This window comes from Myotis daubentonii, chromosome 3 (genome assembly GCF_963259705.1).
Source record: "Myotis daubentonii chromosome 3, mMyoDau2.1, whole genome shotgun sequence".
Classification (NCBI taxonomy): Eukaryota; Metazoa; Chordata; class Mammalia; order Chiroptera; family Vespertilionidae; genus Myotis; species Myotis daubentonii.
This window is the reverse complement of record NC_081842.1, coordinates 1,078,695-1,104,783: the sequence shown is the minus strand read 5'-3', so window position 1 is coordinate 1,104,783 and position 26,089 is coordinate 1,078,695. Positions and strand designations below refer to the sequence as shown.

General features: G+C 45.7%; 1 protein-coding gene across 6 annotated transcripts in view; it reads left to right on the top strand.

Annotated features, from left to right (window-relative positions):
• The window catches only part of SCAF4 (SR-related CTD associated factor 4), a 62,337-nt gene that overhangs the window by 18,392 nt on the left and 17,856 nt on the right, over positions 1 to 26,089 (top strand). For 2 of the 6 annotated variants that reach the window (XM_059686305.1, XM_059686308.1), the window contains exons 2-19: positions 4,107 to 4,190; positions 5,107 to 5,151; positions 6,494 to 6,655; positions 8,665 to 8,800; positions 9,110 to 9,249; positions 9,821 to 9,973; positions 14,909 to 15,081; positions 15,401 to 15,515; positions 16,888 to 17,052; positions 17,505 to 17,590; positions 18,093 to 18,283; positions 18,985 to 19,085; positions 19,517 to 19,630; positions 20,602 to 20,758; positions 21,809 to 21,966; positions 23,749 to 23,914; positions 23,998 to 24,084; positions 24,219 to 24,410. In XM_059686305.1, the coding sequence (XP_059542288.1) occupies positions 4,107 to 4,190; positions 5,107 to 5,151; positions 6,494 to 6,655; positions 8,665 to 8,800; positions 9,110 to 9,249; positions 9,821 to 9,973; positions 14,909 to 15,081; positions 15,401 to 15,515; positions 16,888 to 17,052; positions 17,505 to 17,590; positions 18,093 to 18,283; positions 18,985 to 19,085; positions 19,517 to 19,630; positions 20,602 to 20,758; positions 21,809 to 21,966; positions 23,749 to 23,914; positions 23,998 to 24,084; positions 24,219 to 24,410 (2,425 nt within the window). The remainder of the gene's footprint in view (positions 1 to 4,106; positions 4,191 to 5,106; positions 5,152 to 6,493; positions 6,656 to 8,664; positions 8,801 to 9,109; positions 9,250 to 9,820; positions 9,974 to 14,908; positions 15,082 to 15,400; positions 15,516 to 16,887; positions 17,053 to 17,504; positions 17,591 to 18,092; positions 18,284 to 18,984; positions 19,086 to 19,516; positions 19,631 to 20,601; positions 20,759 to 21,808; positions 21,967 to 23,748; positions 23,915 to 23,997; positions 24,085 to 24,218; positions 24,411 to 26,089) is intronic. The other 4 variants (XM_059686307.1, XM_059686310.1, XM_059686306.1 and 1 more) reach the window with 4 other exon arrangements.

The window sequence follows — 26,089 nt, the reverse complement described above, 5'->3', positions numbered from 1 at the left end:
CATTTTTGCTAATTTTTTGCGCAAATGGCAACATTCAGTAAAATTACGATAACTTTAGTTTACGTATTTATACATTACCCGCATTCTACCGCTAGTCTATAAAAAACGTATTAATACGTGTCCCGCGCTCTACCACCAGTCAATGTAAAACGTATAAGTAAAACGTATAAATACGTTTCCTGCGTACAATGTGTTAATATCCTATATAATAAAAGAGAAAAATGGTAATTGGCGTACGACGATACCCTTTTCATTGGCTAATCAGGGCTATATGCAAATTAACTGCCAACAAGATGGCGGTTAATTTGCATATGTAGGCACAATGCAGGGAGGGTAAAGGGAAAGCAGGAAGAAGCCCCCTGCCACTGACAGTGATTGGAAACCCAGGGGGGAGCTAAGAGCTGGGGGGCAGGGCAAAGGCGGCCCTGGGGCCGCCTTTGCCCTGCCCCCGAGCCATGATCAGAGAATCCAGGCGCCTTTGCTGCCCTGGCCAGTGATAGCAGGAAGTAGGGGTGGAGCCAGCGATGGGAGCTGGGCATGGTCGAAGCTGGCAGTCCCGGGAGCTAGGGGTCCCTTGCCTGGTCCTAAAGCGAAGCCCACGATCGCGGGGCCACTGCAGCTGCGGGTCCCCGCTGCCCGGGCCGGACGCCTAGGCCAGAGGCTTTAGGCCTGGGCAGGAGTGGAGCCTGCAACCACGGGGAGCTGGGGGTCCCCTGCCCAGGCCTGACACCTCTGCCAGAGGCCTCAGGCCTGGTCAAGGGGCTGATCCGGTGATTGGTGATCGGAGGGTGATGAGGGTCAACTCCTCTGGCCGAGGCATCAGGCCTGGGTGGGGGGCGGAGCCAGGGATTGGGGGGATATGATGGTCCCCTTGCCCAGGCCTGAAGCCTGGGTCAGAGGCGTCAGGCTTGGGTGGGGGGTGGAGCAAGCGATCAGAGGGAGATGGGGGTCCCCTGCCCAGGCATGATTCCTGGGCCAGAGGCCTCAGGCCTGGGCGGGGGCCAGAGCCAGTGATCAGGGGGAGATGGGGGTCCCCTGTCCAAGCCTGACACCTCTGGCGGAGGCGTCAGGCCTGGGCAAGGGGCAGATCCTGCGATTGGAGGGTGATGGGGGTCAACGCCTGAGGGCTCCCAGTATGTGAGAGGTGGCAGGCTGGGCTGAGGGACACTCCCCCCCTCCCCCCCCCCCCCACACACCCCCAGTGCACGAATTTCGTGCACCGGGCCCCTAGTCCTATATAATAAAAGCCTAAGGTGCAAATTGACCTCACAGCAGAACGACTGGTGGAATGACCTGTCGCTGTGATGCGCACTGACCACCAGGGGGCAGACACTCAATGCAGGAGCTTCCTGCAGGCCCCAGGCCAGCCAAGGCGGTCCGGTGGAGGCCCCCTGATCGCCCCGCTGGTCGCCCCGCAGATCGGCCCTGATCGCAGGCCAGGCCCAGAGCCCTACCCCTGCACGACTTTCATGCACCGGCCTCTAGTGATTCAGTAAAGTCGCGCACCTCCAAGCTCAGTTCTTCCTGACTCACAGCAGGCACTCCGATGCTGGCTGCCTCTTCCCAAGTCTCTTTTTTTAAAAATATATTTTTATTGATTTTTTACAGAGAGGAAGGGAGAGGGATATAGAGTTAGAAACATCAATGAGAGAGAAACACTGATCAGCTGCCCCCTGCAAACCCCCCACTGGGGATGAGCCCGCAACCAAGGTACATGCCCTTGACCGGAATCGAACCTGGGACCCTTCAGTCCGCAGGCCGACGCTCTGTCCACTGAGCCACACCAGTCAGGGCCCAAGTTTCTTCTTTAGGGCAGCGGTCGCCAACCTATTGGACCTCACGGACCACCAGGGGTCTGCAGATCACCTGTTGGCGACCGCAGCTTTAGGGAGTGTGACAACACTCTTCCTCTGCACCTTAGATGAAAGCACTTGAAGGTTCTCTCGCTGGTCTTTTCGCCTGGAATATGGTACTGCTATATGGTACAATAGTCTGTACAGTATTTTAACTTTTAAAATAAATTATGATAATTTAAATGTATAGATTATGTGGGGTATTTCATCAGAAGATAACACTGATCTGGTCTGTCTTGTAAGCTCAGTTGGCTGTTTTTTGTTGTTTTTTATTTTTTATGGCAAGTTACTTACTGCTGGAATAATAAAAAGTCCTGTTTGGACATTAAATATTAGTTCTGGCGTAGGCTTCATTAAAATGATCCTCTAAGCTTTTAATGGCCAGAGAAGTAATTTCACTGTTGCTCATTCTTAAGACCCATATATAAATTTATTTTTGCACCCCCTTTTCTCTACTTTAAGGTACAAAGAAAGAAATAGAATAGTAATAACTGTCCTAATAAATATTATAATTTATAAGTGGTCAGAATATTCCCTTTATAAATGTGTTTTTTATATTTCATACAGTATTGATATTTTAAAATTTTTTAATTTTTTTTTAGAATTTGTATTTAAGTTGAAATATTTTAAATTTTTCTTGTTTTTCATTTGACTTATATAATCTCAGCGATTACTATCTTCTTTCTAATTGTTTTTCAATTAGTGAGCATTCTCAAGAATTTTTATTATGTTGGTAAATAATAAAGAACCATGACCTTATTTATTTAGATGTTCCTTTTTTAAAAAAATGGATTTCTGTGTTAGCATCTTCGTTTCTTCTGTTTTCTGTGTCTTGATATTATTTATGAAAAAATTCTACGCTTTAGAATATGTTGCCAAGTAGGGCTGTTCCTCTGGGAAATGAGACCTTTGTTCTTTAGGCTAGCTTTATTTATTTATTTTTATTGATTTCAGAGAGGAAGGGAGAGGGAGAGCGAGATAGAAACATCAATGATGAGAGAATCATTGATCAGCTGCCTCCAGCTCACCCCACACAGGGTCGAGCCTGCAACCTGGGCACATGCCCCCACCCGGAATCGAACCGTGACCTTCTAGTTTGGAGGTCGACACTCAACCTCTGAGCTACACCGGCCGGGCTAGGCTAGCTTCTTAGAAGCAGTCTAGTAATAAAGTCTGTATCTTGGAAACTCTGTGTTTGAAATATTAACATTAATTGGGAAGAAACAAGAAATCTGATTCATGTAAGGTTGATAATGTTTATTTCAAAATACCCTTTTAGAAATCCCACAAACTCAGTATGTGCCTATGATTAAGCAAAACAGAAACAACAATTTAGGAAGCTATGTATAAGGGTCTTAATGTCAGGATTTTATCTTTATAACCTGTGGGTTCATTATGTCTCGGTGGATTTAAACTCTCACAAAATCTCAGTGAGGTTTGTAGTGTCGATTTACTGTTGTGTGATTTGTTAAATGTGGTTGTTATTCCTGAATAAGTCAAGAAATTGTGGATTCCAGCTTTAAAATGGCATTTTAAATTTCTTGTTTGATTTTAAGACGTGTTTCTCCAAATGAACCTTAGATTGTTTGAGTTCTCCACAATCTCACGGAGGTTTGGGTTGAAGGACATTATATATGGACTCACACTGTTGCCACTTTCAGTCAGGAAACGGTGTCCTTCAGTAGGTGGAATCAGTTTCTATTATAGGTTCTGTACATTTCGTAATTTTTTTGCCTTTTATTGCTTTTGTTGTTGTTAACCCTCAACTGAGGATATTTTTTCCATTGCTTTTTGGAGAAGGTGGAAGGGGGGGCAGGGTTAGGGGAAGAGAGAGAAATATCAATGTGAGAGTGACACCTTGTCTGGTTGCCTCCTGCCTGCACCCCAAGCAGGGGCCGGCAGCAAACCTGCAACCCAGGCACGTGCCCTTGACTGAGAATGGAAATCGCGACCCTTCTGAGCCCAGGCCGCCGCTCTAGAGCTGACCCACTGGCCAGGGCCTTTGTGCTGTTCTGTTGTTGTTGTTTTCTGTTTTAATGTGACCTTTTCCCGTTGTGTTTTCTGAGTGGCCGTGCAGATATGTAGGAAGCTCTTGATTTTTCTTTACTAGCCAAATTTTTAAACTTAGTTCCAAAAGTTTGTTACTCTGTTAGTTAATAAATTGCAAACATCTTGTAGAACTGGTGAATTGACTTCTCATTTTACCTTTAATTAAAAACATTTTTTATTTTATATTTTGCTTATTTTTTTAAGCTCTTTTCACTTATGGATATGAAACCTCCCATCTCTCGAGCCAAGATGATTCTCATCACAAAAGCTGCTATTAAAGCCATTAAGGTAAGAGTAAAATAAACATTTAATTTAAAAAATGTTTTTGAAATTTTGAAACTTATTAAACATGAGAATTCATCTTGTGAATTCATTCAACCTGAACCAAAGAGCGCTCGCCAGCTTTTGCTGCGGGTTCAGGGCAGTTGCGTGGGGTGTTTGCGGTGTAATGCTGCTTCAAAACAGTTCTCCCTGCTTTTTGTTGTTAGTATTTCCCTTGTATATTTCCCAGTTTTATTGAGGTATAATTAAATAAAAATTATAAGTACTTAATAATACGTAGTAAAACATGATGATTTGATGACACACATGGCTTAACGATGGCCACAGTCAGGCTGCTGAGCACACCAGTCCTCCGGTGGCAGCTGTGGGCGTGTGGTCCTAGAAAATCTCAGCTCCCAGAGGAGAGGGCAGGGCGGCATGGATTCTTACTGCATTTCATTCTTGTCATAAATCAGCTGAGTGTTAGCTTCATTTTTATTTTTATTTTAAAACAAAGACTTGGGCTCCACAAAATTAAATTTCTTACCCAAGATCACACCTAATTTTAGAAACTGCATCGTTTAGTTCCAGTTCCATTGTCCCCAGCTCCCAGAGGCTGCTTTGTGAAGGTTTATTGATTTTAAAAAGCTAAGGAAAAGGCTTCTCTTTGGGGTTGGAGGGTGTAGTTTTGTGCTTTAGTTAATTTCTGATTTTTTTTCAATTGTTGGCTAGATTATTTCTGATGGTTTATTCAGTATAATCTTTCTGTCGTTAGTTTAGTTTATTAGATTCCACATAAAAGTGAAATCATATATATGGTGTTTATATCTTGAGAATTATTTAAATAATGCAAATTTCAAGGTTTTAAGTATTTTCTAATTACATTGCAGGAAATGTAGAAATAATGTAAACTGGACAATAATTTTCTTTTAATTCTTTTCAGCTTTATAAGCATGTAGTTCAAATAGTAGAAAAGTTCATCAAAAAGGTAACTATCCATTTAATTATTACCTCATTTTAGTTATGTTCAGTATTTGTAATTTACTCGATAAATTGTGATTTGGATGCTTGCTTGTAAAGCCACTAAACAAAAAGTTGTCGCGGCAGGTTCTTTTAAACCTGTGGAGGGTTTTTTAAAAAGAAAACAGCCACTTTAGAGCAACGCTGTTGGCTGAGCGCGAGCTCCCTGCGCACCGAGCCTCGTGCCCCTGCCCTTCGCCCTGTGACTCTGGCATGTGCCTCATCTGGGAGCGTTTCAAGTGAAAGCACTTTGTAAAGCTCTTCCAGCTGCCCCTGCTCCCCCAGAATGACATGGTCTTTAGTTCCAGGGCTGCCGTGTGTTTACAGCCGTGATGAGCTCGTGTGGCTCAGCCGGGTCCTGAGAAGGGAGACGGGGGCATCTGTGTCTTCTCCCCAACCTGGAGCTGTGCCTGTGGCGCAGACGTAGCGTGTATGGCCTTTGAGGAGTGGCCGAGCGGTGGAGAGGCCAATCACAGTACAAATAAGCAAAATGGGGGGTGACAGGTGCCGGCAGGGCACCGCCGCCACTGCCACAGAGAGCAGACTTGGACCTGCTCCTGTTGATTATGTGCATGGACACCCATCGAGGGGAACGGGCACACGCGGACTGGTGGCCTGCATCCCTGCTGGGCTGATCAGGAACACCTGCAGCGCGATCTGCGTGATTGTCCCAGCGCTTACTCAGCCGCTTCCCCGAGTGGGACGCTGCACTCGGTGCCTGGCTTGTGGAAAGATTAGATGCCTCGTCATTGTTTTTCTGAGGATGAATTTCTAGACGAAGAGTGGTTGGATTAAATGAGGCTTTGCTGTTATTGCAAATCATCTTCCATAAAGGTTATACCACTGGAATGTATGTAGTATCTGTTTCTCTATTACTTTTATCTTTTCCGTTTCATAGGCCAAAAACCTTCCCTTTTGGTTTTTGTTTTTCTGGCACTGTACTTGAACAGAATTAAAATTGATACATTGTTAAAATTACCTTTTTCGCAACTTTAAAAGGTAAAATTTATTGTTTTGAGCAGGATGAATTGGATTTGTATGGAGTTGGTGTAGGGGTTGGTAAAGTAATGATGATTCTGGGAAATTGTTGTGGGAGGTAGGGTATCAGAGAAAAGTAAAGTACGGGGTCTGAAGTACCAAGAAAATAGCAGCGCTGTGTAGACTGGGAAATGGACAAGCTGGCCATTAAGACAGCTAAACATTCGAGTTCTTTCTAAATAGAAAGAACCATTAGCATACAGTTTCATTAACGTGAGATTAATGGGTGTCAGATTGCTTCTTGTATTGACTTTACATCTTTATCTTTGTAGTGTAAACCAGAATACAAGGTTCCAGGGTTATATGTCATCGACTCAATTGTACGACAGTCTCGTCACCAGTTTGGAACCGATAAAGATGTTTTTGGGCCAAGATTCTCTAAAAACATAACCGCCACATTCCAATATTTATATCTTTGTCCATCTGAAGATAAGGTATAGTTAATATAGTTAATTTTTTAATTAAGACTTTTGTTTTCATTTCTGTTTATTTGGATCTAGATCTGTTTAAACGTATTTTAGCTATTTGAAGCCTATTATAGTATTAGAAAGAAATCATAGTAATCTCTGAACTTGAAATAAATTCCAGTTTTTTCTATAGTTTTTTCTCATACTTATCTTTCTTGTAAAATTCTTTAGGAAAGTCATATTGTTGAAATATGCAAGCACCATTGTGGTTTTTGCTTGTTTTTTTTTTTTAATATTTCTTATTGATTTCAGCGAGAAAGGGAGAAGGCGAAAGATGAAAACATCAGTGATGAGAGAGAATCATTGATTGGCTGCCTCCTGCACACACCCCCTACTGGGGTTCAAGCCCACAACCCGGGCATGTGCCCTGACCTGGAATTGAACCACTACCTTCTGGTTCATAGGTTGACACTCAACCACTGAGCCACACTGGCTGGGCAGGACCATTGTGGGGTTTTTGGGTGTGTGTTTTTTTTTAAATATATTTTATTGATTTTTCATAGAGAGGAGTGGAGAGGGATAGAGAGTTAGAAACATTGATCAGCTGCCTCCTGCACACTCCCTACTGGGGATGTGCCCGCAAACAAGGTACATGCCTTTGACCAGAATTGAACCTGGGACCCTTCAGTCCACAGGCTGATGCTCTATCCACTGAGCCAGACCAGTAGGGCGGGAGGACCATTGTGTTTTAAAGAAGACATTGTTGGAAAGATTCACTTGTAGTTGAGTGACAAGGACATTCTGTGGTAGAGAAAGGCAGGGCTCATCTCAGATGGCTGCACATTCCAGAAGGAAGGGGCAGTGCGGGTGGCTCTGCCTGGCATCAGAGGTGCGGGAGCATCAGCGGTATCGTTAGCAGCCAGGCTGCAGCATCCGATCCCGCACATGCGTCGCTGGCTCTGCAGACAGGCACTCCAGGAGGCGGAGCAGGGCCCTGGTGAGTCTCTTCCGAGGCGTGACGAATGGAGACCTTTACAGTAAAGAGCACGTGAATCTGAGCGTGAGGGTTCTGTGTGCATATTGGAGGGTGCTCTTGTGGGAAAAGTACACACAGAAAGAAGAGCCTCAGTCCTTGGGTAGGAGACGAGAGTTACGCCCTAAATAACACCTCTCAGGTCCTTCATACTTACCTGTCCACAAACTGCTTGCCTATCCACTACTGGTCAGTTTCTTAACTGTCGCAGTTGTTATAATCATCCTAAGTAAATTCTTCAGTTCTATAACTTTTTTTGTCAGTGATGGATGGGGTTTCTTTTTAACCATAAATAAAGCCTGAAAATTTTTTTTTTTTTATATTATATTGATTTTTTACAGAGAGGAAGGGAGAGAGATAGAGAGTTAGAAACATCGATGAGAGAGAAACATCGATCAGCTGCCTCCTGCACATCTCCCACTGGGGATATGCCCGCAACCCACGACGCTCTATCCACTGAGCCAAACTGGTTTCGGCAAGCCTGAAAATTTTAAATACATTTCTCTATTAAATAATCAATTTCTTTTGATTCTGTAGGTTATATTACTTTTGTTTCCTTTTTTCCCTTCTCTGTTTCGTATTGTAGATTATACTGCTGAAGAAAGGCTGATTAGTTTAATGAGGCTGTGATTCTGACAATAGATTTTATTTTCCTAGGCCCTAGCTAGTTTGTCTCAGTGGATAGAGCATTGGCCTGCGGATTGAAGGGTCCCGGGTTTGATTCTGGTCAGGGGCACATGCCCAGGTTGCAGGCTCGATCCCCAGTGTGGGGTGTGCAGGAGGGAGCAGATCAAATAATTCTCTGTCATCATTGATGTTTCTATCTCTCTCTCCTCCCTTCCTCTCTGAAATCAATACAAATATATTTTAAAAAAAACACACACAAACGGCTTAGTATGGAAAAATTGGCGTGAGGTTATTGTATTTCTCTCTTTTTGGTAAGGTGTAATAAATTACTTATGCAAATATTAATTGTGTATTCACATTTTCTCACACATAACAGAGTAAAATAGTCCGTGTGCTGAACCTTTGGCAAAAAAATGGAGTCTTCAAAATTGAAATTATCCAGCCCCTTCTGGACATGGCTGCGGGAAGCAGCAGTGCCGTCCCGGGGGCCGACAGTGTCGCTAACAATGAAGGTGAGCGGCTCTGAGCTGTGGGCGGGCGGCCTCTGCACGTGGAGTGGGTCTGTTTCCTCTGCGGGACTTTTCCGGGGAGGAAGCTTGAGCTCGCATCGCATCATGGAGGGATGGCTTCTGCCCATAATTATTCGTAATGAAGATGAGGCCCTTCCTGCACTTGTTCCAGCATCGACTCTAGCAGCGCAGTCTCTGTTTTTCTCTGTGTTAAACTGAACGGACGCTGTTTTGGGGAAGAAGCTTAACGGAGTGTAAAAAAAATTGGCAGGTTAAAGTGTTCTTAGTCCTTCATGACCTCTTTTTTCTTAGGTTCGCCGCCTCCTCCAGTTAAAGTTTCTTCTGAACCCCCACTGGTCACTACAAACTCTGTGCCATCCGTCCAGCAGCTGCCCAGTTCGGACGCTTTTGCTGCTGTGGCCCAGCTGTTCCAGACGACCCAAGGGCAGCAGGTAAGCGGCCGGAGCGGGAGTGTTTGCCGTGGGCACTGGTGCGGGTCCTTGTTTCTCTTCCGGACAATGAGCACATTCGAGGGAGGAGGTGGTGCTCTCCAGCTAGAAAGGCCTGGCTGGACGGACAGCGCGGGGTGGGGTGTGGACAGTGAGCCGGGCCACAGAGCGGCAGTGCCCTTGGAGGAGAACGAGCCGCAGGACGCCCAGCGGCCGGTGCTGCTCACAGGTCTAATGTTGCAGACTGGTTTCAAGTTACTTGAATCGGAGATGATGTTTACATTTTCCAAAACCATATATTTACCTTGCTCACAATTCAGTGTCTTTCCTCTTTTTGACCATTATTTTCTACCAGTGGGGTTGTCAACATTCATTTTTAACTTTAACCAACACAGATTGTATCCTCGCTATATTCATTCACAGCAAACCTAACAGTATTAAAGTGTTGACTCTTTTTTCTAGTTTACTCTGTGCCTATGCTATTTTGAGTCACCTTTAAGCTTTTGTAGTAAAATGTCTTTGATACAATGATTACACTTGGAGAGGTGGTTTATCGCTTTTGCCATTCTTTAAGCTTCAGCAGATCCTTCAGACTTTTCAGCAGCCTCCAAAACCACAGTCTCCCGCCATTGACAATGCTGTGATGGCTCAGGTTCAGGCCATCACAGCTCAGTTAACGACAACTCCGGCACCACCGCCTGAGCAGAAGGCCACGGCGTTTGACAAGGTACGCTTCTCACCACACCACCCGTGTGCATGTCACTCGCTTGTGATGTTGGAGTTGGCCCTTCTCTAGCGTCTCTGTGGCTTGTTGGTTTTATTATTTGTGCTTTCAGGTATTCCCCCACAACATCAAAACATTGTTTCAATTCTGGTTACAAATTTATATAGACTCATTGCAAAAGTTTTTCCGTAAATAAAGAAATAAAGGATGAAAAGTAAAAGTGGACAGTGTAAAGGAAAGTGAACAGAGCATGTACCGTTAAGCCCGTGCGTGGCGTGACGACGAACGTTTTGCTGCGCCCCTTTTCAGAGTTTCCTTGTTGGGGACAGATGCCTTTCAGCTCACTCGCTTTGGTCTTAATCATCTTAGCTCATCTTTGTGTTGGTGCCGTGAAGGTGGATAGATTTAGGTCTGCATTTTCGCTTGTTAGCCCCAGCCCATGACCTGGACACCTCGCTGTTTAGCTGTCCCCCTTTCAGTAGGCATTTACACTGCTTCCAGGTTTTGCTGTTAACAACCCTAGTTACAACGTCTGTACGAGGGTGTGGGTTGTGCGGTGTCCTCATGCTCTGTTGGCCTTGCCATCTTCAAGGGGCCGCGCTCAGGGTATAGATGTGTTGAATAAGCATAGCTCCGAGCTTCGGGTTGAAATGTTAACCCAGATAACTCCACTCCGGTCGTCTCATCTCTTCCTTTTTGTGGGTTTAAGGCTGTATAACATTCTATTTCGTTCTACAGGTTTCACTACAAAAAGCACAAGTTTGAAGGTCCTAGAAATAAATGATAACTTTTAATCACCTTTGAGATTTCTCATTTCTTTCCAGCATTCTAATTTTAAGAAATAAGTCTCATTATATCTTATGTAAAATATGCTGGTAGTTCAAATTAAGACTCTGCAGTACACACTGGTTGTCGTTGTGTCTTGGTGATTGATTGATTTTTATGGATTTTATTTTATAGAGAGGAAGGGGGAAAGAGAAACACCCGCTTGCTGTGCTCCTTATGTGTGCACTCATTGGTTGGCTCTTGCATGTGCCCTGACCGGGATGAACCTGCAGCCTTGGTGCGGCAGCGGGATGGCGCCCACCAGCTGAGCTGCCGGCCAGGGCTGTGCTCTGTCTTGGGAGTCTGTGAATGACCACTGGTTAGAAGCAGGTTGGATAAAATGCGCGAGTGCAAAGGGCCTCCACTGTGGGAGGGGAGAACACGAATAATGCAGCCTGCTCCAACCCGCTTCTCTCTGAGCAGATCTGTGTGTGCTTTCAGAACTACTTCCGTGTACATGTGAGTGTAAATGCTTCCGTTTTGTGGTTTTACTCAATTTCTACTTTGTGTTTTGATTAGGAAACCTTCCCACCTGTATTTTTTTAAATTTTATATTTTCTTCTAGTGGTTTTATATTTTTGTTTTTTACATTTGTCTCTTTGGTTCTTTTGGAACCTACTTTAGAATATGGTTCAAGATAGTTAAATCTGTATACTTTCAGAAAGAACTAATTTTCCCTCACTGTTTTTATCTGAGGCTAAATTCTCATTTATCTCTATGCTTATCTCTAGACCAGTGGTTCTCAACCTTCTGGCCCTTTAAATACAGTTCCTCATGTTGTGACCCAACCATAAAATTATTTTCTTTTTTTTTTTTTTTTTTTTTTTTTCAGAGAGGAAGGGAGAGAGATAGAGAGTTAGAAACATCAATGAGAGAGAAACATCAATGAGCTGCCTCCTGCACATCTCCCACTGGGGATATGCCCGCAACCCAGGTATATGCCCTTGACCGGAATCGAACCTGGGACCTTTCAGTCCGCAGGCTGACGCTCTATCCACTGAGCCAAACCGGTTTCGGCCATAAAATTATTTTCATTGCTACTTCATAACTGTCATGTTGCTACTGTTATGAATCGTCATGTAAATATCTGATATGCAGGATGGTCTTAGGTGCCCCTGTGAAAGGGTCGTTCGACCGCCAAAGGGGTCGCGACCCACAGGTTGAGAACCACTGCTCTAGACACTGTTCTGTCCCACTAATGTATTTGTTTATTTTGCATTATAATTTAAGTACTTGTAACTTATATGCCATATTTTATTTCCAGGTATTAAGGCCCCCTCCCCCCCCCCCCCCCCCCCCAAATCCCGGTTTTCTTTAGCTGTTCTTGAGCCAAGATTATAGTCAGGGTTCTCCCGGGAAACCAAGCCAGTTTATACACACAGCGTCCACCCAGAGGACAAGAAGGACAAAGGGAGGGTGGTTGACTGCTGAGGTTTTGACTCATGCAGTTGTGGAGTGGAGGGTTGCAGAGTTGACCTTCTTAGGGCAGACTGGAGGCTGGACACTCGAGGGAGAAGTTACTGTTCGAGTCTTGAGTCTGCATCCCGAAGGGCACGGCTCTGTTGCGTCTTGAGGATTCCTTCTTCAGGAAACCTAAGTTCAACTGATTGGTTGGGGCCACTCAAGTAATGGAGGGTATTTTTTCATTCAGAGCCCACTAATATAAACGTTAGTCACATTAAAAAGATCTTCACAGTTCCTCTAGACCAGTGGTTCTCAACCTTCTGGCCCTTTAAATACAGTTCCTCATGTTGTGACCCAACCATAAAATTATTTTTGTTGCTACTTCATAACTGTCATGTTGCTACTGTTATGAATCGTCATGTAAATATCTGATCTGCAGGATGGTCTTAGGCGACCCATGTGAAAGGGTCGTTCAACCGCCAAAGGGGTCGCGACCCACAGGTTGAGAACCGCTGACCTAGGGTAATATTTGACCAAACAGCTGGACACCATAACCTAGCCAAGTTGGCACATAGTTAACCAGCTCAGCATACTTTTCCAGGTGAACTTGGCATAAGTTTTAGAATTCATGAGTTTATGGGTTAATTTAAGAAGTACTGATAGTTTTTTACACCGTCTCCATATACTACAATGTCTTTTTTTTGTATGTGTTCAGTACGTTTGTTTTATTTATTCTTAGGTATTTTTCAGGTTTACTGTTACATAACATTTCATTTGGTTAATGATGACATAGTGCAAAAGCTTTCGATTTTTATTTTATCCTGTAAAATGGTCATGGTATTAAACACCTAATTTTATAGTTGGTTCTCTGCTTTTGTAGGTAGCCGCTTTTTTTTACTTTTCCCCTTCTACATCTCTGCCTGTTTGTTCCTTTGAGGTGTGTTCCTCTAATGCTTGACCTGAAGTGGGTTGTTTTTATGTCACGTTTGGGAAAAGGAATTCTATGCTCTTCCTGTTGCTAAAAATGTCCGTCTTTAGCGAGTCAAACTGAACAGTTGGTTTATTTCAGCTGACTCATAGATCTTCAGGTGCCTAAAAAGCAACAAAAATGTATTTTTGGATAGATATTATTGTCCTTTTTTAAATTGTTTCAAATCTTTTCCAAAGCAATAGGTATAGACCTTAAGACTTTATTATTTTTTTTAATATATTTTATTGATTTTTTACAGAGAAGAAGGGAGAGGGATAGAGAGTTAGAAACATCAATGAGCGAGATCGATCAGCTGCCTCCTGCACGCCCCCCACTGGGGATGTGCCTGCAACCAGGGTACATGCCCTTGACCGGAATCGAACCCGGGACCCTTGAGTCTGCAGGCCGACGCTCTATCCACTGAGCCAAACCGGTTCGGCAGACCTTAAGACTTTAAATGCACATTTATATGTGATAAACTTTAGAGATCATAGGTTTTGTTTTTTTGTAGGCAGTTTAGATCTGAGTTTTAAATTTGGCTTTATTCTGATGTTGAGTTACTTAGATATTCCGTGTGCACCACTATGAAACAGTGATGGTAGCGCCTGTATTTGATTGCCGCAAGGGCTAAATAAGCTAATGCGTGTGAAACAGCAAGATGCCTGGGTCATGTTGGATCACTCAGTTACAGTAAGAACCTTTAATCTCATGGCCTAGAATTAGAAAGAAACATGTGTTTTCCCTTCCTCATTCAGAAATCTTCTGTTGAGTAAAGTTCTAGCCGAACTATCACAGAGCCCCCACAGATTTAGGAATTTGAGGTTGGAAATCCATGAACAGAATGGACCCAGCTTAAGAGAGGAGGTTGCTCACTGGACGCCAGAGACTGGGGCTTTGGAGTCAAAAAGACCGTGTCTGCCTCCTGAGTCTGCATTCACTGACTGTACCATCCTGGTTATATTTCTCACTGTCCTGAGCTTTAGTTTTCTTGTTTGTAAAAAGAAGAAAAGCTGTCTACAGTGCATGCTTTCGTGATGGTGAGGTGTGTGCGATCTACCAAAACAGTAGCGGGTGTGTATTGCACAACTTCCTTCCTTTCTGAGCAAGTGTGATGGCAGCTTCCATGGCTCTTCTGGACATGTGGTCTGGTGGAGTGCCTTGTCCGTTTGTCCCTTTTCTCATGGACGTGCCTGGTCATCTGAAGGGAGCCGGGAAGCTCTGAGAAAGAGGCTAGTGCGCAGGTGGTGAGACTTCTCCGTCAGCCCTGTCTGTGCCCGTCACTTTTTCTTTTCATATGAACATATTCGTGGGCGGGCAGCCCTGGGCATTTATCGCAATTGGCTAAGACAGTCTTGCATTTTGTACATTCTGAAGCCTGCTGAAATGGACACCATTGTCATGTATGCAAAGTTCCAAAAGTTTTTTGTCTAGAAACGACTATTTCAGTAGAATACTTACCTTGCTAAATTAATAAAGTAAGCATATAGACGATGGTCAGAAAGAAACCACCGCCTTCATAATTAGGGAAGAAAACAGAACAAAAGCTGTCTTTTTCAAGTGGCATTTGTGTAAAAATGGTTTGTCTGTGAACCAGCTCCTAGGAGCACGTGGGAAAATGAGATTGTACGTGACAGTGTGGTAGGATTAGAGGTGGTGGGAACATCTGTTGTTTTTATAAAGTTTTTGTGCACTGAATGCTGTCGGAATTTTAAAGTGGAAAACCAACATCCCTGTTGCAGAAGCTACTTGATCGATTTGATTATGACGATGAGCCAGAAGCTGTGGAAGAATCGAAGAAAGAAGATGGTGCTGCCGCTGCTGCCAGCGCCACCTCTGCTGCTGCCGCACCCGCTGCTGCCCCGGCCCCGCCCGCTGCTGCCCTGCCTGCCGCGTCTCCCCCGCAGGCGCCCTTGTGAGTCTCCGTCCCTCAGTGCGCGTGGAGTCCGTGTGTTCACAGGCACAGGATAGGAACATGGAGTGGCAAGATCGTTTTCTTTTTAAAAAATGATATTTTGGGTTTTCTCCCACATGAGGAAGGGATCCTAAAAAACGTACCAAAAAAATGGCTTTTATGTTGGGAATGGTGCTCAGTGTATTAGTTAGTATGTAGGCAAATAGACGATTCAGTAAATTGTTGATTATCAATGATTCCTGGAGAACATTCTTTATATTTCTGTATAAGTGAGGTGTGTGTTTTGGACTGGGTAAAAGGATCACTCATGCTTTTTCAGTGGGTATCCTGGAGATGGCATGCAGCAACCAGCGTATCCCCAACATCAAAATATGGATCCGTTTCAGCCCCCGATGATGGCAATGCAACAGGACCCAGTGCACCATCAGGTACAGGTGTGTTTCTTGCAGCTGAGTTTTATGTCTACAGATGCTCATTCCAGCCTGCGGGCTGCACTTCACAGACCCCCATTCAGTGATTGGATAAGTAGCACCACAACTGCAGTAAACACTGTTGAGCACATAACTGATTTGAGTTGCTTTTTGCTTTAATTAAAACAAGGATGCCAAATCTTTCATGCTCCTAACTTAATAGCCAGCATTGCTGTAAAGTGGTTTAGGGAGCAGCAGGCCCTGGCCTGTGTCCGGGAGCTGGCCTGTTAGCGGCAGCGCTCTCCCGCGAGGAGCCTGCTCAGTGTGCGAGGAGATGCTTCCGAGGCCTTCGGCTCGGCAGGCAGGTGTGGGCCGGAGGGCTGCACTGGAAGGAGCAGAGCGCACGGGAATCGCCGGCAATGGGTAGAGATTTGTTCATTGGATTTATTTTAGTAAATCCTCGAATCCAGAGTTTCTTAAGCTTGACTATGCATTTCAGTAAATGGGGGCAGGGAGGGGCATTTTAAAAAATGCAAATGCTGCTCGGATGGTGCGCTCGGTGGTTAAGCATTGATCCGTGCACCCAGAGGTCACTGGTTGGATTCCTGGTCGGGGCCCATGCCCAGGTTGTGGGCTCGACCCCAGCGGGTGTTTAGGAGAGAGTCAATCGAGCTGTGTCTCTCGAGCATCGCTGTTTCTATCCTTCTCTCTCTAAAGTCAATAAAGCGTTTTTTTTTTAAGTGCAAATCCTGGCCCTCCAGTGCTACAGTGAATCTAGAGACTGGTTTTAATTGTGCAGTGATTCTGCTGTACAGCTAGTCCTGGGAATAACACTTGATGGCCTCGTTTAGGCGAGGTTCTAAGAAATCTGTCCCAACTGTACTCATCTTACAACACTCTCAGTCCATTTTACACATTTGGTAATAGGAAGTTCATATCGATATTTTAATGACTTGATGAAGTTTGAAAAGTATTTTATAAGCCTATTTAAAATATGAAGAAAACCTATGAACTTATTTCCAAATGTTTTAACAGTTACTGAAAGTTTCTAAATAATTTAGAAAGAATACTTCTTTTGTGACGTAATTATATTTGTAATTGTATTGACATTGGAATAGCACATGCAGAAATATGTTAAGTTGTGTGTTTACTCTTATTGTTATATTTGAAATCCTTCATGGGATTTTTAACCTGCATATATACTTGGATGTGTAACAGTTCTTGGAGTAATGAGGATTTGTGGAATTTGCTAATTACTGTTGTGTGTCATTATTATTTTTCCTTGATAAAAATTTATTTGAAAGTATTTTAGTTTCATATTAAATTCGGGGCTTTAAAATTGGTTTTTGGTAGCTGTTATTTAAAATCTACGCATACCCTTTCTTTCTAAACCAAGGTTCCACTTCCTCCTAATGGACAGATGCCGGGGTTCAGCCTTCTGCCCCCGCCTGCGTTCCCCGCCCTGGCTCCGCCTGTGCTTCCTCCCGCCGCCCCCGTGCAGCAGCCGTTCCAGGCCCCCTTCCCGGCCCCCAGTGAGCCGCTCGCACAGAAAGCCCAGCAGGTAAAAGCTAGCTCCCTTCCCGCCATTGAGGACCTTCGGTGCCGGGACTGATGTTCTGGTTCCTGCCTATTGGCTTGTCGTCTGCAGTTTTGAATGTGAAGAAAGATTGACCTTGGACACACATTTGCCTCTCTGTGCCCCACGTTGCTCATCTGTAAAATGGGCGTAATTGAGGATTGGGATAGAGTATAGAATGCTTAACAAGTACCTCAGGATGGCCTATTGGAACAGTGTGTCACCTGCACGAAGTCATTTCCGAAAGGAGAGTGTGTCCTCTAGCCTCATAAACAATGTAAAGGTTCTTAGACTGAAGGCAACTGGGTCTCAAGTAACCCAAAGGGAACTGCTTCAGGTCAGGAGACTGGAATGGAATGTTTTTAGGTTTTGTCCTGTGCCTTATTTATTATTTTCCTTTTCTCATTTAATGATAGCTGTTTGTTTTGTTTTTAAAGGAAATGAAAGTAGAACAGCCTTGTATTCAAGAGGTGAAGCGGCATATGTCTGATAACAGAAAGTCGAGATCTAGGTCAGCATCCAGGTAATTTATGGAAAATGTTTTTCCAATTCTATGTGTCTTAGGAGGCATAGAGTTGGATGGGTTCCCGGTTGGGTGAATAGATAGCACTGGGTGTATTGTGTGCCTGTGTGTGAGTTGGAGCAGAAGCACCTGCACGCCGTTCCGAGGTCAGTGGTCTCACCCACATTTGTTCCCTGGGAGTTGCTGAGGTGCCTGTGTACAGATGGTTTACGCGGCGTTGTAATTGCCGCAGCGAAGAGGGCGGCTGAGAAGGCAGGTAACAGCTGTGACGGCAGGCGTGTAGTTAGTGCAGCGCTGGAGGCCTCGACGGTGAGAGCACTTCCATAAGCTGCCAGCCTTCTCCTTCAGTCATTGCAGTAGACTCTTTCCCTGCTGTCGGTTTCTTACGTATTCACACGTTAAATTACCTGCTTTATATTTTTATTTCTTCAAATTAACACGTGCTGACCTGCTTAAAACTTTTTCTTCGTGTGCTGTCCATTCTTCCTCCTGAAAATACTAGGTCACCAAAAAGGAGGCGCTCTCGATCTGGTTCTAGATCTCGACGGTCTCGGCATCGACGCTCTCGATCTCGGTCCCGAGACAGACGCCGCCATTCTCCTCGCTCCCGATCCCAAGAAAGACGGGACCGAGAGAAAGAGAGAGAGCGCCGACAGAAAGGCCTCCCTCCCGTCAAGCCCGAGACCGCGAGCGGTATGTTCCCCTTTGCAGTCAGGCTTCTCCGTGACTTCTTCATGTCGTGGATTTAAAGTGTTTCCTGATTGTTAGCAAAGCACTGCTTTCTCCTGTCTCATTAGCTGACTGTATACTCTTGGATTTGCTTTTTCGTTAAGCCAGCTGTAAAGCAGCAGTGAGGAGTGAGTGTGCCAACCTCATGCACAGTGGGAAGGTTTTATTTACCTTTTCCACTAGAATCACTAATCCCCTCTTACTTTTCTAAGAGATTTGCTATTACAGACGGCATGCTCTTGCATTGCTCCCTGAATCTCTAATTGCATGAAGTCTGGGTAACAGTGTGTGTGCTGCATCGGGAGCTAACCTGGTGTAATTGGCGGCCTGGGCAGCTGCGAGGCTTCTGACTCCGGGGCGCGCGCGGCAGGTGGAGGGCCGGTGCGCACGGTGAATGCAGGCACTGCACTGCTGGGCTCAGGGTTAGGATCAAGCCTCGGGGCTGCCCACGGAGGCAGTTTGCTTTAACGCTTGTGTGTGTTCACTATTCTGGTTTCAATTCTGGAAGCAGCACCGCAGTTTCTAGAATATTTAAACGTACTAGTATATGGGACTTGCTACTCAAGCCTGAGGTCACTCGTGCTGGTTCTGTAGCGATTTTCTGATGTCGGGTGCAGTGGGCTCGCTGTCAGGTGTGCGTGTTTCTGACGACAGTTTCCTCGCAGTTTGTAGCACTACACTCTGGGTGGGACAGCTGGACAAGAGGACGACTCAGCAGGACGTTGCCAGTCTCTTAGAAGAGTTTGGTCCAATTGAATCGATTAATGTGAGTATTTATTAAATTACTTAATGACAGTGGACAGATGTGATTGTCATTTCATAAAATTAAGGATTGGGACCTCAGTTAACATTTTCCCAGGTTTTGTAGACAATGTGGCTAGAGTTTAGGGGTTCTGAGTCCGTGTTTAGCATTCTCTGCTTTTAATCATGTATCTTTTAATAACCACGTTTAAAACCTTTTTCTAGAAAAGTCTTTATGTAATAAAGCTTAGGGGACTGTCGGCTCCTTAATAACGGGCAATTGAGACCAAACATACATTGCCAGTTGACGAGGTGTTTACTCTCCGGTGACGGAGCGCTGGCGGCTGGCCTGACCGGGGAGATGGGTCTGGCTGGGCTGTGGGAACTGGTGACTGGTATCTTGTTGTTCTTTGATGTTGTGCCCATATTTTCTCACACGGAAATCTCCTGGAGCAGATGATCCCTCCCAGAGGCTGTGCCTACATCGTTATGGTGCACAGGCAAGACGCCTACCGCGCCCTGCAGAAGCTGAGCCGAGGGAACTACAAAGTGAACCAGAAGTCCATCAAGGTACCGTGCTCTACCTGAGCCTCCGCTGTCTGCGCCGTAAGATTGGACAGAGCGTACTTCATACGCATCTTTTAAAAAGTTATCCGTTAGGGTTACCAAATTTTCAATGGTAGATTCATGGTAGAATTTTTAATTTCTTAAAACGTAGATAGAGCAAGCCTTCAAGGTATTAGCGCCTTAAATATAATATTTATTTATTTTTATTTTTAAAATATATTTTTATTTCAGAGAGGAATAGAGAAGGCTAGAGAGATAGAAACATCAGTGATGAGAGAGAATCCTTGATGGGCTGCCCCCTGCATGCCCCACACTGGGGATCGAGCCCACAATCCAGGCCTGTGCCCTGACTGGGAATCTCACCATGATCTCCTGGTTCATAGGTTGACACTCAACCACTGAACCACACTGGCTGGCTTAAATATAATATTTAGTAAAACATTTTATCTTGTTATTTAAAAATTTTTGGATGTAAAGTTTGTCATTTTTCTTAGAATTAACTGTGAAAAGTCTTCAACAAAGATAGGGAAAAGATAAAGATAAATGGCTATTCTTCCCTGCGAGGCCACAGGCAGTGCTTCCTTGGTGTCCTAGCACCGCCCTGGGATTGGGCCACAGAGCGGCTTTGTCTAACGCTGATCATCCCAAGGTCCCTGGCTTCCGAGAGTGGGCCCGTGTGCTGGGCTGTCCAGGGGAGTTGGCAGTTGCCCTGATTAGCATTTGTCTTTTCTCTAAGTCTCATGCTGACTGGGTTGTGGGGTGATGGAGGAAGTTGGTAAGGAGGAGGTGCCAGTTACATTTCCATCCTAAGACAGCGGGAGACAAGTGGGCACCACTTTCCTGGTGGCAGATAAGGCCCAGGACAGCGAGGCCAGATGCCCCTGCTGCCCAAGCAGAATGGGGGGAACTGAACTCTCGAACCTCACAGCGTTCCCTGTGTCCCTTTCTCTCCATATTGAATTCGTGGTGAACAGATCGCCTGGGCCTTAAACAAAGGCATCAAGGCGGACTACAAGCAGTACTGGGACGTGGAGCTGGGTGTGACCTACGTTCCTTGGGACAAAGTGAAGCCTGAGGAGCTGGAGGGCTTTTGTGAAGGAGGCATGTTGGACAGCGACACGCTTAACCCAGGTAACGCGGTGCTGGTGTATGTAAAATCCAGGCGTGCGGTGCGTGCGACAGGTGCTTCTTTCCATGATGAAGCATTTTTTTGAGATTTTTCAAGTACCACGTGTGCCATTCTCTCCGTGATAAACCAAGGACACGGTGACTAAGATAGATGTGGTCTTTGCTCTTCTGCAACTTACAGTAAGTGGAGAGATGCAGATCCAAAGTAAACAATGACTGATCGTGGGTCAGACAGACCCAATGAGCCCTAACCTGGTCGTCGTCGACACTGTGCTGTAATCCAGTGCTTTGTAGTAATTTCTTTGAAAATGTGTGAATGTCCAGAAAAATCGTGGGAAGTAGGTGTGTATGGCAAGGAGGTGCAGTTGTGTGTGGTCAGGTCTATGAGAGATGCCAGGCTGGGATTGCAGGGGGAAAGTGGCAGCTGCTCTGGGCATGACCTGGAGAGGGTCCGGGAACTGATGCGGGAGGGGCACAGGGTGGCATGGCCGGGGAAAGGGCTGCTGGGGGGAGTGTAAGCAAGAGCTGTGGCTGGAGCCACTGGAGGAGTTGGTGCTGGACGACTGCTCCCAGCCCCTCCTCCCTGCACGGTGCATGGTGTGTCACTTACACACACAGCCGTGTCGGAGGCAACAGGGCCCAGGGTCTGCTGTGTGCCTGGCATTCTGGGAGGCTCCTCCCTCCCCGATCCTTTGTCCAAACAAGAACCTAGGCTAGGCATCTCTGCCGCTTCCTGAGGTACAGGCCTGGGACGGATTGTCTTTGTTTTCCTCATAACATGGGACTCGTCATCATAATAGAACGACTTCCAGGCGGTGGTGAGAGTTACATTGCTTAGTGTGTATAAAGAAAGGGCCTGGCACACAGCGAGCAGTTGCTTTCTGCATGTTGCTAATTTAAATCCTATTTATAAGGTTAGCATGGGCATTTCTTTAATAGACCACTGGGTGTTTTTATTTTTATTTTAATCAACATTTCAAAAATCACTTCTGGATTTAAAGTTTTAACTTAACATGGTAAGCTGCTATTGTTAAATTTCTTTAACTCCCGTAGAGTGGAAAGGAATTACCAAGAAGCATGAGAATGAAGTTGCTCAGAATGGAGGGGCAGAAAGCTCACACACAGAACCAGTGTCACCCATACCCAAGCCTTTGCCGGTGCCCGTCCCTCCTATCCCCGTCCCCGCACCTATCACAGTACCTCCTCCACAGGTGAGAGGGGCGGGGCGTTCTTTCGACTTCCATGTTTCTGAAATAAACCCTCCAGATCTTACGTAGATGTATGTCTGCATTCATAGTCAGAGACCCGAGTCATAAATGTGGGTTATTTGTCATATTTTGATATGTCCAACCTGTTGCTTATAAGCTCTTCAGCACATTTTTAAATAATGTTAATGATACTAGAATGCGTTCATATTGCCTTCCATCTGCCTAGATTACAGATACCTTACACTAGGGCAGTGATGGCGAACCTATGACACATGTGTCAGAGGTGACACGCGAACTCATTTTTTTTTTTGGTTGATTTTTCTTTGTTAAATGGCATTTAAATATATAAAATAAATATCAAAAATATAAACCTTTGTTTTACTATGGTTGCAAATATCAAAAAATTTCTATATGTGACACGGCACCAGAGTTAAGTTGGGATTTTTCAAAATGCTGACACGCCGAGCTCAGAAGGTTCGCCATCACTGTGTCAGACCTGAGGTGCAAACCTGTTTGTTTCTTCTATTCTTTTTACTCTCACTTTATTTTCATATCGGATCTTTGTTCTTCATGGACTTAGGCTCTGAGGGAGCTGGATTCATACCCGACAAGCAGCTGTTTCGAGGGAAAGATGTTTGTAAATCTTCGGTTTGGGTGGTGCGGTCATGATTTTTTTTTAAATAAATTGAGTGCCATTTAACATGAAGGTTAGTCTTAGAGAGTCTGCTGTCCTGTTACTTCAGAGAAAGGGCTGGTTCTGGTAGATGAGAGCTTGAATCCCAGCTCTACTGACCTTGAGCAGATCGCCGACCCCCACGCGCCCTTCCCCGCCTGAATGTGCAAGCGCCCCCTCCTGGCCTTGGCCTTGGCCTTGGCCTTCCTCCGTCAGAGCGGGTGAGGGCTAAACGAGGCGCGTTCGACACGCGCAGGTTTCCTGTTACCGAATCTCCACAGAAAACCTTTGGTTTAAATTGTAAATAGCTGACCCCGGTTTCCGTATGATCCACTAGATTTTTCTCTTCTTTCAGTACCTTCCTTCCTCTGTTTCTTACCGTCAGTCCCCCAGGTGAATCCGCACTGACACAGAGTGGGGTTCCTGGCCTCTTCAGCTGTGATAGTTCACAAGTGGACTTCCTGAGTGGGCACCCTGTAGTCGCCTGTTAGACGTGCCCTTCAGTGTAGGTTGTAAGTGAGATTCAAGTCTGTCAGCATTCATTTAAGAAACTCGACTCATTTGTTAAAATTGTTCGTACTGTTTTTTAAAAAAACAATAGCAAATATTTATTTGTGGGGTGTTTATTAAGTGCCAGGCATTAGCACTTAACATGAATTATCTCTTCAGTCCCCATGAGGATTGAGGTTGGCACTTTCCCATTTTACAGATAAATAACCTGAGGTCTAGAGAGGGTCCGCTTGCTCCGGTCCCAGAGCCAGCCCCGCGGCTTGACTGAGATCCCATCACTGTGGAATCGGTGGGGGAGCTTTTCGTAGGTTACGTTCTCAGACGTACTGGCGGATCATGGGACATTGTTTCAGCGGGGCACCTTCTGTCGGGCCGCAGCCGGCGCTGGGAGGCACCGTGTGGATCTGCTGTCATAAAGCAGAGAGCTCGCTGGGTTTGTCGTTTGGGGCGGGTACAGATTGCCATCTGTTTTCTAATTTACTCGCGTAGTAAGAACCAGTTTGGAAACGTCTGTTTTTCCAACGAGGCATTTGCTTTGTCTGCTCGCTGTGTGGGAGGGGCTGGCTGGCTGGGTGGCTTCATCTTTCTTCCTTCTGCTCCAGGTCCCCCCACATCAGCCAGGGCCTCCTGTGGTTGGTGCTCTCCAGCCGCCCGCTTTCACGCCGCCTCTGGGAATCCCGCCGCCGGGCTTCGGTCCTGGCGTTCCTCCGCCGCCGCCGCCGCCACCCTTTTTACGCCCAGGATTCAACCCAATGCATTTACCGCCAGGTACGCCAAGTTGTTGGAGAAGACGTTGTTCTTGAGTGTGAGATGAAGTGATGGAGCAAAAGTGACTATTTTTCTCATTCTAGGTTTTCTTCCTCCCGGACCCCCACCTCCTATAACTCCACCCGTGTCCATTCCTCCTCCTCACACTCCACCAATGAGCATCCCAAACTGTAAGCACGTTTCCTTTGTGTCCAGTTCTCCTTGGAGTCGGGAGCGGAGGGAGATGGGTCAGTACTAGGTGTAGACGTGGCCGGGAGAGAATTAGTTGCTCAGCGTCACATGTCGATGTGATTATATCCCTTAGCTACTATCGCTGGTATAAGCGAAGACCCCACCAAAGACTTACCTATTGGAAATCCCATTCCAACAGTGGTGTCTGGGGCTAGAGGAAACGCCGAGTCTGGTGACGGTGTGAAAATGTACGGCTCTGCCGCGCCGCCCGCCGCGCCCACGAGTCTGCCCACCCCTCCGGTCACCCAGCCTGTCTCGCTTCTGGGTAAGTGCCTTTTTCTATCATCCGTTTTTATTCCTCTCCCAAGTTGTTTTTTTGAGTGTTTTTCTTAAACTGGTAATTTCGGTAAAATCTTCTCTGAGGCTGCTGTTTTCTTTGAGGAAGATCTCCCTCTTAAATGAATGTGTGCTCTTGGTCTTTACCGAGAGTCGTCTGGAGACAGCCTCCGTGGTGGAATTTTGTCTGTCTATCTTGAATGAACGTTCGGGGCTGCACATCTTTCTTTGGTATCGGAAAGTGATTGATCTCTGGGACGAGGACTTGGTAAAAGTCCAAGATTGGCATAACGCCAGGTGTCCTAGCTTTATAAGAGAGAACATTTCTGTGACAGCGCAGGTTTTTCACTGTGTGGACCAGTCTTTATATCTTTAAAAACCCTGGACTTGGTATCACTGCTTGTGGGCTAGCAAAGAACATGGTCTTTGATCCGTGCCAGTAAAGTGGCTTTGCTGCCCGCGTGGCAGGCCCCTCCGTCCCCTCCTGCTAAGTTCTCTGTGCTCGGCTGACAACGGGACCCCGTGGCTAAGGAAGAGGGTGACACTGTGCACAGCTGGGAGGCCTTGGCCTGGCTTCCTTGAGTCACAAATGGATACATCGTGTCCTTGTCAGACTGACCACCTTCTAATGAGTACACTGCTGCCCGGCAGTGGTGCTGCCCAGTATAATGAACCCCGACTCTCCCAGTGGGCGGCCACTCCGTCCTCCGGGTCCAGCCCGCAAGCCCTGTCTTCTCGGAGGGGAGGGGTGTCTCCGCACGTGTGCGTCCATCTTGCCTTTAGGAAGGACGCACTGGCCCTCTGGCGGTGGGGCTGCAGGACGGGTGGCGATGCAGGACTTTTACTCTGACCTACACCTTTCAGGACTGTTGGGAACTTGCACTTGGTGCCTGTACTACATTTATCATTAAAATCCATTTCTTTTTAAATGGCTTGCTGTCTTCTGGCCTCTCCAAGACTGAGTTTTGGCTGATAATAAACTTGACTTTTATTTCCATTAGCACACAGACTGAGTAATAAATAGTAAAAGAGGATGTGGGATTAAAATTGGTCACAAATACTGTAGTGGTAGTCATCACAATGATGGCAAATGATTTGTTTAATGAGGAGATTGCTCAAGAGGCCTGTGCCCTGGAAGTCATGTAATAGAAGGAACGCTGGACTGGCAGCTGGGAAATTAACATCTGTGCATCTCAGTTTTGTTATGTTTTGTTTGTTTTGTTTTCATATTTGTAATAAGATGGTTCATGAGAATCACAGAATCTGAGTTGGATAGACTTTGCTGATCAACCCCTTTCTCCCACCCCCTCTCCTGCTGTGATTCTGCGTGAAATGAAATGTTCTAGTCTCGTGCCCATGGATGCTGGGCCCGGAGGCCATTTACAGAAGCATGTGTGCACTCATGCTTCTCTTCTGGGCTTAAAGTTACTGACTGAGCGAGAGGATCCCATTCTTTCCCAGTCTGACACCCACCACTTTCCAATGCCCTGGAAGCATAGGAGCCTGCCTCTGGCCTAACCTTTAGGTCTTCAAGCTTCTGCTCTTGCCCTGGTGGTTTGGCTCAGAGGAGAGGGCATCAGAATGTGGACCAAAGGGTCCCGGGTTCAATTCCAGTGAAGGGCATATACCTCAATTGCAGGCTTCTCTCACATCGATATTTCTGTCTTT